A 14,651-nucleotide genomic window follows, 5' to 3' on the forward strand; every position below is an offset into this window, starting at 1 on the left:
TAATAACAGTTATGATATGAATGTGCGATCAATAAAATAGTAGTGAGGTTACAAATAGCACAAAATTCTAAAATTAAAAGTATAATTAAACTAACACCTTGTATATTAAATTCTTAGCGTGCAAACAATGTAGGTAGGCACATAATTTAATTTTACTAAAACTAGACAAACTTGATTATTTAACTGTATAGATATTTAAGGGCTAGAAGAACATACAGGAATTCTTAAGCAATGTTTATAATATTATTATCAAACTATTTTATGATAGGTAATTGCATTTGTACTTAAATTAAATTAAGATAACTGATTTGATTACTTCTGTTCTAAATAACTGTGCAAACTTTATAATTTTCTGTTTAACAATAGGAGAAATATGTAATACACACACAAACACACACACACACACACACCCACACCCACACACACACGCACGCACACACACACATACATACATTATTATAACAATTGGTGGTCGTATGCATTATATAGACATGCATTAAGAACAAAACATAAATTATACTTATATCGATAAAATTAAAAATTAAGCCTTCCTTTACATATATGTAATTAACACGCATATGCGCATACACTCGTACACACATACATCCGCATGCACACACATACGCCCACATACACATACATATACACCTACATTTTATAATGAGGTATAACTAAAACATAGATTATAACGAAGGTTGTTTGACTACTTTATCTGTAATAAACGTAAATGTACATTGGAAGAAAAAATACTTATATCAATTATATCAATAATGTAATAGATTGAATAATTCAAGTTTTTGTAAGAAAAATCTGTAATATATATCGTAAACTAATGTATTATTGTGTATATTATGTAAACATGCATTATGTACAGTATTTCTGTCCAAATACACTTTATAAAAAATAAAATTAACATTGAGAATTCGTTAAAAAATTGGTACAATAACTGTTCATAGTGGTAAACAATTCAAACTTCTGCTGATCTCGAAAAAATAAAAAACTAAAAATAATATCCTACTTTTGTGCCATATTAATTAATATATTTAATATACTAAAACGGTTGACTAAAATTTATATTAATATAATTTGTTACAGTGAGGCTTTTAAACAACAAGCTAGTAAACACAAAGCGAATAAACAGTGTAATATAAGAAATAATAGTTTTCTGTTATTTGATGAATATAATAAAGAATATTTCTTTAAATTAGGTAGACATATATTATATGTAAGTAGTATAAGTGTTACTATTGTACCCAAAATAAATAATTAAAATATAACAAAACTTTTCTCTCATCGACTTATTTCAATAAACTATAGTAATACATTAACAGTGTACCTTGTGCCGGAATAGTGTTCATTTATCAAATTTGTCTAGATCAGCAAGTCCAATGACTCGTTCGGTCTCAGCACCCTCAGCCACCTTGACAAGGATCTTCCCGTTGAAGAATCCGGCGAAACTAATCTTCTTTTCTCGCTGTAGTCGCCGTGCTCGCCCGAGAATTGCCTTGTTATGCGCAGTTAAATGTTCGTTGATGAACACTGGGCTGTTGTTCAGCGCTGAGTCAATGTCAGAAGCGTTTAGATTTCTCATTCTTCTTGCAGCCGTCAACCACTCTTCCCTCATCTTCCTAGAGACGAACTGCGCGATTATCGGCGGATGGACATGCTTTTTAGAGTACAGGCGCAGCCGGTGGGCAATCGAGAAGTCTTCTCTTTTGAAGGGGACATTAATGGCGTGAGCGATCTTTTGTAGGCAATAATATATATCTTCCCCGTGTGTTCCTGGAAGCCCGATGATCTCTATGTTGGCTGAGCGTGAATGCTGCTCGATGTCTTGCAGCTGAAGGTGTAAATCTCGCACCTCCTCTTTCAATTTGTTGTTCGTTCTTTGGAGGTCGTCACAGCGATCTTCCATCTTCTGGTGAGAGTTCTGTAACTCAGTCACACTACACTGCAAGTTTTTTAGCTCAGCCGATAAACAGTTAACGGATTCTAAAACAGTTTTGATTTTATCATCCGTGTTTTTATTAATGTCTTTTTTTAGAGACTGAAGGAGATCGGCCATGTATTTCTTAATATCCATTTCTTCGTTGCTACGAACAGACGATAAAGAGGCGTTTTCTTCAAAGCATGTATCACACTTCCAAGACTTATGTTTGCCTTTCGTGAAATTTTGCGACGAACCAGCACGCGAACACGCGGGGTGAAATGAACGTTTGCACTCAACGCACTTGGCTATAACGTCATTAGCAAGAAAAACGGTTCCACACTTATCACACCTTTCCGACATTGTAATAAAAAAGGTTTATAAAGATAGCAATATGAAAAATAAATTAACGACAGGTATAACCTCAACTAGGCAGGCTGAATCGTGTAATCAGATAAGACGGGACGTTGTAGATAAGCGGTCCGGACTCATTGGCGATTAGATAGCAACTGATTTAGCTCATTTAAAATTAAAATTCAAGAACACTTGTGAACACAAGGGCAGATTTATTATATTAAATCACAATTTTTTATAGCAATCTACCTGGCCACTCTGCAGAATTACAGGGTAATTGTGATCATGAGATTATACTACACCTTTCAAGAGTGTTTAATTCTTCCAAGTCATTAAATCTCTCTAATTTAAAATTCCAGAAAATCAATGCTCAAAATTAAGGAAGCAAACTTGTTTTTAGTGAGTAATTAGGGTGAAACGTAATTTTATATTCAAATTTTCATCACATTCTGTAGAACAGTTTATAATGATATTTTAATTGCAATCTGAAGACAGAACCATAGTTCTTTCTTAGTAAGCCCTATTTATATTAAAACTTAATTGGTCAGTAGTTTACAATTATTTTAATGTTCATTACATTCAATGGTGTCAAATCCAGTAGGCTATATTTTTGAAAAATTTCCAATTCAAAAAAATGTCGTACAATTTCCCTTTTCACAAAAGTCTTCGGTGCCAGACGCCCCATAACAGAAATAACTGATGAAGTTGAGAACTGTAATAATTTCAAAGACCAACAATACGTAGTTACCTTGTCGAAGTAAAGCATAACAACAGAATCTCCATCCTTAGTCTCCACCCGCTTGACGTTCTGCGAGGCTTGGAGGCTGGGTAGCGAGTCCTGATCCACAGTGAATCCTGAAGGCAGTGTCACTTCCATCACAGCCATGTTGCTCTCATTTGCTTCCCTCCCAGGCACAAATCTGTAACAATTGATAAGTTTTATATGATCAATACTCACAGTAACAACAGGTTTTGAGTGTGGTTTTCTCAGCTCAGCGTATTTTGAGCTATTACAGGGGGCAGTTATTGTGAGTGCTGATTGCTGAGCGGTCTACGATATCAGACTTTGGATCTGAATTAGAGATAGCGGAGATTCCAGAGGCGGATTTGAAGATTTGCAGCCTCTGGGCTATCCACAATTTACCGCCATCCCCCCCCCACCCTGTAGGCTTATCTTTGTACCACGGTTGGGTCAACGCGACGTTGGCAACAGCGAGGCGGCCACGCTAAGCTTGTAATAAAACTCAAATAAAATAGGTTGAATTGTCAACATAGAAGTTATGCTTCTTATAGTTATAGTTATAGTTATTGTTTTTACCATAAAATATGAGATCACAACATTTATCAACTGGAAAATTACTAAAAAATCATAAAATGAAAGTCGAAAAATTTCTGTTGGATCAAGGACAATCAAATTAAAGAAGATATATTTAGGATATACAATACAATAACTTGACTATGATTTTAATTATACTTATATTTAGGAGTTAGGTCATCTGAAATGTATTATTTTGTAATTTGCACATATTTAATTAGAAATTTAATTTGCCGCCCTGGGCCCATTTAGCCCATATGTAAATCCAGCCCTGGGAGATCCAAATCCTGTTTGTGACCGTAGCACTTTTTATCAGTACCGCTCATTATCAGTAAACACTATTGGCTGATACTAAAACTTCTTGGCTAAAGGGTGTCTTTCCCACGTAAACTGTAACAGGCATGAAATACTCTCTGCAGTTGCATTTAGTGCACTGAAAGCAGTCGTTTTGTGTTGTTTCTACACTCAAACCAGTAATTCGTTTTTATTTGTTCGGACGATTTTCATATAAAAAGTAAACAAAAATAATTTTTGACAATTTTGAGTATTTGAACTCATGAAGTACTCATGTTCCAGAATAACAACACTATTCAGGTATCAAGGATATTCTTTGCTATACAGGGTGTAACAAAACTCTCTACACAAACTGTGGAATATTGTTCCACGAACCAAGATGAGCTAAAAACTAAATGCAACAAATGGTCCAACCCTTTACGTTTATCATGTATTTATCTGTATGTGTTGTTTCATAAAAATCGGTCAGTAAATAAAGTAAATAAGCTTTTAACACTTGTAATGCATGGTTAATAATGCTGTAAATTTGTAAACAATAAAGATTTTGCCGTGCATTACAATAGTTAAAAGCGTACATCAAAATTATTTCTCTGCTAATTTTTATGTTTTGGGTGTCAAGATTTTTGTAATTAATTGAGCAACTTTTATTATTCTTTAAAAATTGTCATACATTTTTTACTTTTTATGGTATTGAGCTTTAAAAACGTCAACTGTCCTCACTTTGAAACATAATATGAGAGTATAATATTAATTTTTTTCATGTTTTTCATGTTATGGTACTAAATTTCAATTTTATATCTTTAATTGTTTCTAATATAAAAATAAAAAACTAAAAAACACATACAGAGAAACATACGGTGCACAAAAAGAGATAGACCATTGAATGCATTAAGTTTTAGCTCCTCAAGGTTCATGGAACAATATTCTAAAGTTTGTGTACAGAGTTTTGATACACCCCGTATATTTCTAATCCACCTAATTGTTCATAAATGCACACAACCAAGTTAGCAGATAATAGTTGCGACAAGCGTACCCTGAGCAGATGGAGAGCTGGAGGTGATTCTTGTCAGAGTTCTTGTCCACCTGAGGGTCGAGGGTGAAGCGAGGCCACGCTCCTGTCACGTTAACATTGTAGCTGTACGACACTTGGGCAATTGCGAACCCTGATCCTGTCGCATTGATCTCCACACGGTTTACGTTTCTGCGGATCTGCAAACATATTTACTGTGAAAAATGATAAAAGAGGAAATTTATAAAATTCCAGTAATAGTTTTAAGTACTGGATTTACAGTGTTTATATCTATGTAGAAGTGGATAAACTGGTTCATAAGTATGTACTTACTGAACAGAATATTTACCACATTTGTAATGATTTTCAGATAAATTTAGCTTTTAAATTGTTGATTACAGTAAAAGTATGCAAACAATGAGCTGCTTGGTAGACAAATTGTTAAATAAAAGTTTAATTTTATTAAAATTAATTTTTAAATACACTATTTTTTAATTCCTTCTGAAATGTGATCTGTTTAATTTAGACAAAATCTGTATATAACTAAGAAAATTCTTTTACTTTTAATGTGGTAATATAATGTTTTGTTTCCACTCCCATTTGTTTTTTTTTTTTTTTTTTTTTTTTTTTTTTTTTTTACTGGTTTTTCTCAAACTACTAAATTTACAATTCTAGTACGATCAAGAAGTGGAATCTTTTGCGGGGTACAACTTAACCAAAAAGCTGTATCTTATCTCCAAACTATGTTTATATGAAATATTTTCTTTATATTCATGTACATACAAGCTAACAATGTTTCTGCATTTTTCCAAAGTTTTACCACATTAGTGACCTTCCGATCACAAAGGGTTTACAATTTTGTATGGCTTTCCACATTGAGGCCAAAAATACTTCATGATTTTATAGATTTTTCTATTTGGATTGGTCCTGAGTGAAGTTAGTTGTATAATAAACTGTATTTTAAGCTCTAGTAGTGAACATGTTACTTTCAAATATTTAATAGCTACTCAAAAAGTACAAAAAAAGAGAGTTTACTTAGCCTTATTAATTTTAGTAACAGCATACTGATTTGGTAACGAAAAAAGCACGTTACTATTGATGAAAATGACTAAATGAGTGCCAAATTTACATATAATATTCAAACATATTTACCTCGTGTTTAACAAGTACCATATAGTTTCCTCTGTTGATGTCGAGCGTGACAGGCCTGTCTCCCGGGTAGGAAATTGTGATTTGCAGATTACTGTTGACGTTAACTATCTTCTCGGCCAGCTTTGCCAAGGCCGTCATCGCCACAACTGTATCCTAGTGACAGTTCAACAAGCACCATGTCAAATACAGTTCTAACCTAGACGTCTCATTAAGGTTAGTGACTAAGACCTATTAATAGACTTCACTTGTGCTAGGTGTTCCTTAGTGACTCTTCAATCGATTACAACAGGAAGGTGAAGCCTTTTTGAGTCGAAATTTGGATGCACCATTACTCATCTGAGTCAAAAATGCGAGTGGAGAATTTTTGTTACTGGCCGGGTGCTTTTCATGGTGATTTTCTCCATGATCAATGCACAGTTTGCTGCAAAATTATCATTTTGAAGGAAGAGGGAGCAGCAATTTTCGAAAGTGTTAATTTTCTACACAAAAACGCCAGGTTACCAGTGGGTTATACCGCATGGTATTGGTTATTAGGATTATTAGGAATTGGTTACATTAGGATGGGTAACACTGCAATATCCACCCAGTAGCAAATTCTTTTCACCTTAATGTGACTAGTTGTTTGAATCTCTCAAAGAAGTGCTTCAAGGACAATCAAGCGTTTGTGCTCCAATGGCTAACAGAACATCTGAGGTGTTTATATGATGATGAAATAAAAAAGCTTCCAATCCAATGGGGAAAATGTATTTCAAGGGTAGAAGAGTAAAAAAATATATTCGGAAATTTAGTCAAATGAAGTTTTAATTTTTTAAATATGTCCTTTAAGTATTCTATCCACCCTCATGCTAGGTGGCGAGATGGTCTCGTCAATATATTTTTCTTTACATGGCTCTAGAGCAACAAAATGGTTTTGTCAATCTAGGCCAATAGATTAACTAAAACCATTATGGATAGGGACAGTTTGTTCTAAATTGGGAGCAAATATAATACCTGTGTGGAAGCAAAGCCTCCTTCTGCGTTCTGTTGGGAGATGAGCCATCGCATGATCGGCAATCCATCCTCAATGAGACCCTTCTGTATATAGGTGAGCAGAGCGTACGCTGTCATCTCCACGTCCACTGAGTTCGGCTCAAGAATGTACGGATTGAGCTTCTCTGACTCTGGTACCGGCCGCTTGAACCATTTCATGTCGTCTGAAACACATTCAGGAAAGTATAAAGCACACTTATTTTGAATAACATTTGTTGTGATGATAAAAATAAACAAAAATATATACTAACTACAAATACTCCAGTTCAGTTAGTTGAAATTGAAAATTCATCATGATAATATATATTTCCTTAAAATATTTGAAACTGAGAGTTTTGAACGCAGAGGAGTAGCTCAGATCGGGTGAAGTGATCAGAATTACTTAAGGAGGGCATTGGCTGAGCATTAGTGAAGTGAAGAAGGCTAGTTCCATACGTTCTTTTTGCGCCACCCTGTACAATTTACTAGAAGAGTGCTAATAGCATAAAATAAAAAAGTACTTACCACTAGATTCAGCTTTGGCTTCTAATAAATTGAACGCAATTCTGCTTGAGGGATGTTGTGCCAGAGTCAGTGCGTAAGTACAAATGGCAACAGCGTACGGGTCCTCAAGGCCATCCAAATTGCGAACAATGAAGTCAATGGCTTTGTTGATGACATTACGATATTGGGCGGTGAATCTGTCAATAAAAGAATTATTAGTTTCAGGAAATAAATATAATAACATCAATAAGTTCAGTAATATTAGTTTTTATTACTGTAGTTGTATAATTTAGTATCGTTTGAAATTTAAATCAGAAAACAATATTGGTCACTGTTACCTTACAGATCTAAGATTTATTGGTACAATTTGAATAATAATTTTATAACTTTAATTTATTTAAAGGTATGTTTGATACGATTGCTCATTTACAGGAAATTGGAGTATTTAAGAAACACATGTCTTTATTTTCTGCTAGATTACAAGTTTTTTTTTACTCTGAAAACTCATTACTTTGAGAATTATGTTTTTTTTACTGAATTCCCTTACTCAATGTGTAATAAACAGTTTCCAATCATATATTCTGCAATCGTATATTAGTTATATTTGTATATCTATTACAGCTCTTCAAACAACAAACTGTTGTATAAGTTAATTGAAATAAAATGTGAATTTTGAGGTTAGGAATGCTTGAATGTTAACAGTTAGGAAATTCAGTTCCTGTTTGTTGTTATATACCTGGGCAGGTAAGAAAAATTTTCTTGTGGCCACATTAGTACACTAATAGGCAACAGATCAATATAGACTAATAGACTAATAATGAATGTTAGTCTATTGTAGTATTATAGTACTGTTGCGATGAATATATCTGCCAAATAAATAATTGGTAATTTTAATAAGAGGTCTATCTGTGTCTTTGCACGTTCTGATATAAGAACTAGATTTCTCAAAGGGTTATTCAGCCAAACAGTAAAAAATACATACTGGGTATCTCTAATCACCCAAACATGCTGGGTATCTCTAATCACCCGAACATACTGGGTATCTCTAATCACCTGAACATACTGGGTATCTCCAATTGCTCTTACATACTGAATATTTCCAATCGCCCTAACATACTGGGTTTCTCCAATCGCTCTTACATACTGAATATTTCCAATCGCCCTAACATACTGGGTATCTCCAATCGCTCTTACATACTGAATATTTCCAATCACCCAAACATACTGAGTATCTCCAATCGCTCTTACATACTGAATATTTCCAATCACCCAAACATACTGGGTTTCTCCAATCGCTCTTACATACTGAATATTTCCAATCGCCCTAACATACTGGGTTTCTCCAATCGCTCTTACATACTGAATATTTCCAATCGCCCTAACATACTGGGTATCTCCAATCGCTCTTACATACTGAATATTTCCAATCACCCAAACATACTGAGTATCTCCAATCGCTCTTACATACTGAATATTTCCAATCACCCAAACATACTGGGTTTCTCCAATCGCTCTTACATACTGAATATTTCCAATCGCCCTAACATACTGGGTTTCTCCAATCGCTCTTACATACTGAATATTTCCAATCACCCAAACATACTGGGTTTCTCCAATCGCTCTTACATACTGAATATTTCCAATCGCCCAAACATACTGGGTATCTCCAATCGCTCTTACATACTGAATATTTCCAATCACCCAAACATACTGAGTATCTCCAATCGCTCTTACATACTGAATATTTCCAATCACCCAAACATACTGGGTTTCTCCAATCGCTCTTACATACTGAATATTTCCAATCACCCAAACATACTGGGTATCTCCAATCGCTCTTACATACTGAATATTTCCAATCACCCAAACATACTGAGTATCTCCAATCGCTCTTACATACTGAATATTTCCAATCACCCAAACATACTGGGTTTCTCCAATCGCTCTTACATACTGAATATTTCCAATCACCCAAACATACTGGGTATCTCCAATCGCTCTTACATACTGAATATTTCCAATCACCCAAACATACTGAGTATCTCCAATCGCTCTTACATACTGAATATTTCCAATTGCCCAAACATACTGGGTATCTCCAATCGCACCTACATACTGAATATTTCCAATCGCCCAAACATACTGGGTATCTCCAATTACATTAATTTAGTTCATAATTAATGCCAAGTTTTTGCAATTTTATTCAATTACAAAATATCCGCAATCCTATCACCTCCACACCTAGACAATGGTACTGATAATTAGAAATGCATGACTTAAATCCCCACAAGTATATCTATGGTATCTAACTGATAGAAACTGCTGCCACTTTGCTCCAAAACCAATTTCGACCTTTCCCCCTATTAAGGCTAGAACTATCTTTGAACTGTTGCTTTGTCTAAACAGCTGTTTGAACTGGGAAACGTAAGCGAACCCGTGCATACTTACCCAATGTATGTTACTCAGACAAATAAAAGACAACCAGAATTCATCTGGGGTGAGAATCGTATAAATAATGATATTTAAAAGTAAATGTTCAAAAATATTCACTTTATCACATGGTTATTGAATTTTATTCATAAAAGACACACATATCTACAAATTCCTCAAATGAAATGGTATTCAATAAAGATCACTTTGATTTGAAAGTAACATGTTTGATTTTTGTTCCTGTCCATTTTGTTCCTCCAAATCGGGATGTAAACGCCACAAACAAAGATTCAAACAAGCTCATTGTAGCTCGGTCGCCCAAGGAAAGCTCACGGGGTGTGGGCTTTGCAAGTACGTCATAACCACTGCTGAGAGAGAGAGCATGAAATTGATCACTGTATGTTTGTTATCCTGGTAAACGTTTGAGTTGGCAAAACTGAAACAGGAACAATACAGAGCCAGCCAGGAACACCACTTCAGCTTCAACATGAGTCCGCTTATGCTGAGCAAGATTCCAAGTAAATTCATATAATCAATGGTTAAGTCTTCTGGAGTAGGACTTGAGTTTGGTGTAGGCCGCTTGAATCTGTGTTGTCTATCAGGCCTTCTTGTGTCAGATATGTGATTACCGGTATGCATGATTAGCAATTTACACTGTACAGTATGAAAATCAAAAAGCCATTGCATTAAACAAAAACTTTCACAGCCATGTTCGTTGTGTTGTCTGTAGTGAAAAAATTCTGTGACTACTTCATTGTCAACAGCATATCTAATTAATAAATAAAGAAGTACAATAAGGTTAATAATGATGAATTGATCAGATGTGTTTATGTGTTTAAGTGTTTTTATAAACAGATGTTTCAATTCAGTCAGCTATTTTAAGTTTTAGGGCAAATCACTTGTCATACAATTATAATGTATTGTAATTCATGAGAATAGATCAATGTTAATCTCTAATGATAGATCAATAAACATTTAAGTTATTTGTTCAAAAGTGATATTTCTTTTTTAAAGACGAACACATTTTTGTTTTAGTCAAATTTTTGAATTTTATATGAATGTTTATTTTACATGAATTTTTATTTTATTTTGGAAGAACAACAATTATTTTGTGTACTCTTGAGAAAATCGGTAGAATATTGTAAAACTAATTAATGTATTGATACCATTTTACCAACTAAATATGTATTATAATAGAAATCTCAAAAGAATACTCATGCTACAGAAGAAATCAGTTTGATCTCTAAGTCCATTTCAGGCACTTGGCATACTCACTGGATCTATAAAGCCAATTTACAACTTGACAGGCTAAACTTATAAACAAATTGAGATATCCAAAGCTACCACTCTCGCCACGCCTGCAGATAAATCTTATCTCAACATCGGATTGCACTTTATGTGATAAAACCTTCTTACATTTGCCCAAAGCTCAAAAACATGCTACCAGACAACTTTAGGAACCTATCAAGATAGACTCAAGAGAGAAATTTGAGATTTTCTAGTGAAAAGATCAATATACACTTTGGAAAAGTTTCTGACTACACTAAGTACCATAGTACATGATCAACTTAAATCTAGTTGTTTCATGAGACTACTACTGTACTTGATGTTCAGCTAACACAGAATTTTGATGGATTGATTGAAATTAGAAAGTTTTAAGGTAACAAAATTGAACCAAAATACATATGTATAATACTGATTTAAAATCGTGACTGTTCAGACCCTACTGAGTGTGTAGACAAACAGTTATACTGACCTTGTGTTCTCCAGGAATGCAGTGAGAGTGTACGCCGTGAGTGCCAGACCTTTGGCTGCCCCACCTTGCATGTCCTGGTGACTCACGGTTCCCACTTCTGGGAAACTTCCGTTGGGCACTTGGACGTTAGCCAGCCAATCCAATGCATCCATGATGACCTTCTCTTCCACCGTTATGTAAGGTGCTGCTTGCCTGAATGACTTGGCCACAAATGCTGTTAGCCTGAAAATACCAACTTATTTCACTATGCTGTTGTTACTCTTCTTGGTCAACATTAAAATTAAAACATTCTTAGGATTTTCATTACTCCTGAAATTGAAAAAGAAATTCCTGAAACAATGTCAGATTTTCAGATGAGTAAAGTCTGGATTTGTTTTGATTATCAACTGTCATTTGACAATTTAAATATCATCTGCTTCAGCTCATTAACTAAGGTCTTCAGATGGGTGTTTTCTTCAGCAAATTTTGCTACATCATGTCACATTTTCTTAAACCACTTGTCAAAGTCTTGTGGATCTGAAGTCATTCTTTCAAGAATGATTTCTTAGCAGGTTGTAAGTTGTTCAGATTCTGGCATTAACTGAAGCACTTTATCAATAGTATCAGAATCCATAAATAGGCCACTGGAGTTTTTAGTCAGGCCAAGAGACTGACCATAGATTAGAATCTAGGCATTCCTGGAATTATAATTCTCTTATAAATGCAAATCTATGTTGTTTTTTTAAGCAGTCATTTTGAACCTCCATGAAAGATCACAAACAACATATATGTACTAAAAGTGTGATAGCTTACGACTAAATAAAATAACAAAAAAAACCTAAACATCATCTATTATGGGGAGAACAAAAGTTTTTTGATATATCAGCTACCTACATTGCTTGATTACAACACAATTTGGAGTTAAGAATGTGTATAAATTTTAATGAATCACTGCATTTTAACAAATAGTTTGAATCCTGGGATAACCAAAATAGCTCCATCCACTCACTACAATAGTAACACTCCGCAGTAAACTGGATCTATTGCTGAAACTCTTTTACTCCAATATCTCAACATTTACGGTTAGTGATGTGCCACTCCTGGACATCAATTGGGTTGCCCAGATTTAATTTACATTGTTTTTTCTGTATAAACCAGTCAGTGGTGAACTCTTCTGGAAAGAGGCGTTACAGTACGTACTTTACGTACTTTCACATCCCTAATTGACAACTGACTTTTGCAATACTTAATTTATTGGTCACTATGGTAACAATGTTGGGTATCGCTAATCATAATCATACCAGGTGCTGCCACTGGGATCAGAATTGCCAAAAGCGCTGAAAGATCCATCGTCATGTTTGTAAGTGAGCTCCTGTTGGTAGCCCTTCTCCAGGTAACGCAATATCTTGTGCTCAATGGCTCCTTTCATCAACTGGGTATTCTGTAAAACGCAATAATAGGGGAATAAGTCTGTTGTTACATTAACATTGATGCATGCAAACTAGCTCAAAGTTTTACTCTAGAGTCCTTAATTATTACAGAGAGCAAAAAAAAATTTCACCAAAGACAAATAGTTACAGAAAAAAAATACACTAATTTAAACACATTCCATAAATAATTAATTCCAAAAGAAATAATTGATAAAGATTGCATCTGTAAACCTTGAGAAGTTGGGTTGTATTCCAAAAAGTGGAGAAGTGGTAAAATGGAGAAATTAAAATGTAACCTTAAAAATGAAAAACCATATACTGGAGATGTTGGACAGTAAATAAATGTAAAGAAGTGGTCTAGAAGAAAGGTTTCATAGCATAGCATAGACAACGTTTGATTGAGACTCTAAAGTTAGAAAGTAGTAAAGCTGTATCTAACCCTAAAAATGGAGAGGTGGTTAAATGCAGAAGTTAGATTTTATATTAAAACTGGAGAAGTGGTAAGGTTGTATTCAACCTTAAAATGAAATGGAAGAATTCGGTTTGTAACCGTAAAACTAGAAAGGTGACATAAAGTGGAGAAAATAACTGTTACCCTAAAACACTTTGCTAAATCATCTGTTTAAAAACAATATGTTTGCATATCAATTCAATTCAATTCAATAATATCTTTACTCATACATTCATCAAGAATGGTTACAGAGTCAACACATGCAGTAAAAATTGATGTCATCAAGAAGTAGGTAAACTAGTTTAAAACTATTATAAATGCAAAGAGAAAATATCTTTAAAATGTGATATTAACTAACATTTCTGTAAAATAAAATATATATGAGGAGAAAATATATTAATGCAAATACATACACATACATGTCTTAAATAATAGCATTAACAGAATTAAATAACTCATTCAAACTATAAATTGTAGAGTTTATCAACAGGCTGTGCAGTCTTTTCTTCAGAGTTTTAGAGTCACATGTTTTGAAGTTTTCTGGAAGCATGTTAAAGAGTCTTGCACCGCTATAGGAAGGCTTCTTGGTGTAAAGGGTTGTTCTATGCGCTGGAAGGGATATATCATTTGCCCGTCTTGTTGTGTAGCTGTTGACGTCACCAACCCTTGGTAATCTTTCTCTTGAGGCGTGGGTGATTACCTCGATGATGTATATGGACACTACTGTGAGTATCTCAAAAGATTTAAAAGCCTCTCTACAAGATTCTTGTGGCTGTAGTCCTGCCATGATCCGCATAACCCGCTTCTGTACTACCAGGACACGATGAAGGTTACCGGCAGATGAACTTCCCCACAGAGTTATTCCATATCGAACATGTGATTCGAACAGAGCGTGATATGCGGCTTTCAAAGCGATAGAGGTACCAATGGATTTAATCCTCTTCATTGCAAAGATTGCAGAGCTAAGCCTTGAACACAGTTGGTCGGTGTGATTGCTCCAGGAGAGGCCTTGATCCAGAGTTAGGCCTAAGTGTTTTGTGTT

The 14,651-nt window shown here is 34.5% G+C and overlaps 1 protein-coding gene across 2 annotated transcripts in view; it reads right to left on the bottom strand.

Moving 5' to 3' along the window:
- LOC124364219 (CD109 antigen-like) overlaps positions 1–14,651 on the bottom strand; it is a 128,742-nt gene that overhangs the window by 13,206 nt on the left and 100,885 nt on the right. For both annotated transcript variants that reach the window (XM_046819536.1, XM_046819537.1), the window contains exons 19-25: positions 13,030–13,169; positions 11,750–11,971; positions 7,585–7,760; positions 7,042–7,244; positions 6,052–6,204; positions 4,924–5,099; positions 3,030–3,201 (exon numbers count right to left, since the gene is read on the bottom strand). In XM_046819536.1, the coding sequence (XP_046675492.1) occupies positions 3,030–3,201; positions 4,924–5,099; positions 6,052–6,204; positions 7,042–7,244; positions 7,585–7,760; positions 11,750–11,971; positions 13,030–13,169 (1,242 nt within the window). The remainder of the gene's footprint in view (positions 1–3,029; positions 3,202–4,923; positions 5,100–6,051; positions 6,205–7,041; positions 7,245–7,584; positions 7,761–11,749; positions 11,972–13,029; positions 13,170–14,651) is intronic.

The sequence above is a fragment of the Homalodisca vitripennis genome, chromosome 6, assembly GCF_021130785.1.
Source record: "Homalodisca vitripennis isolate AUS2020 chromosome 6, UT_GWSS_2.1, whole genome shotgun sequence".
Lineage (NCBI taxonomy): Eukaryota > Metazoa > Arthropoda > Insecta > Hemiptera > Cicadellidae > Homalodisca > Homalodisca vitripennis.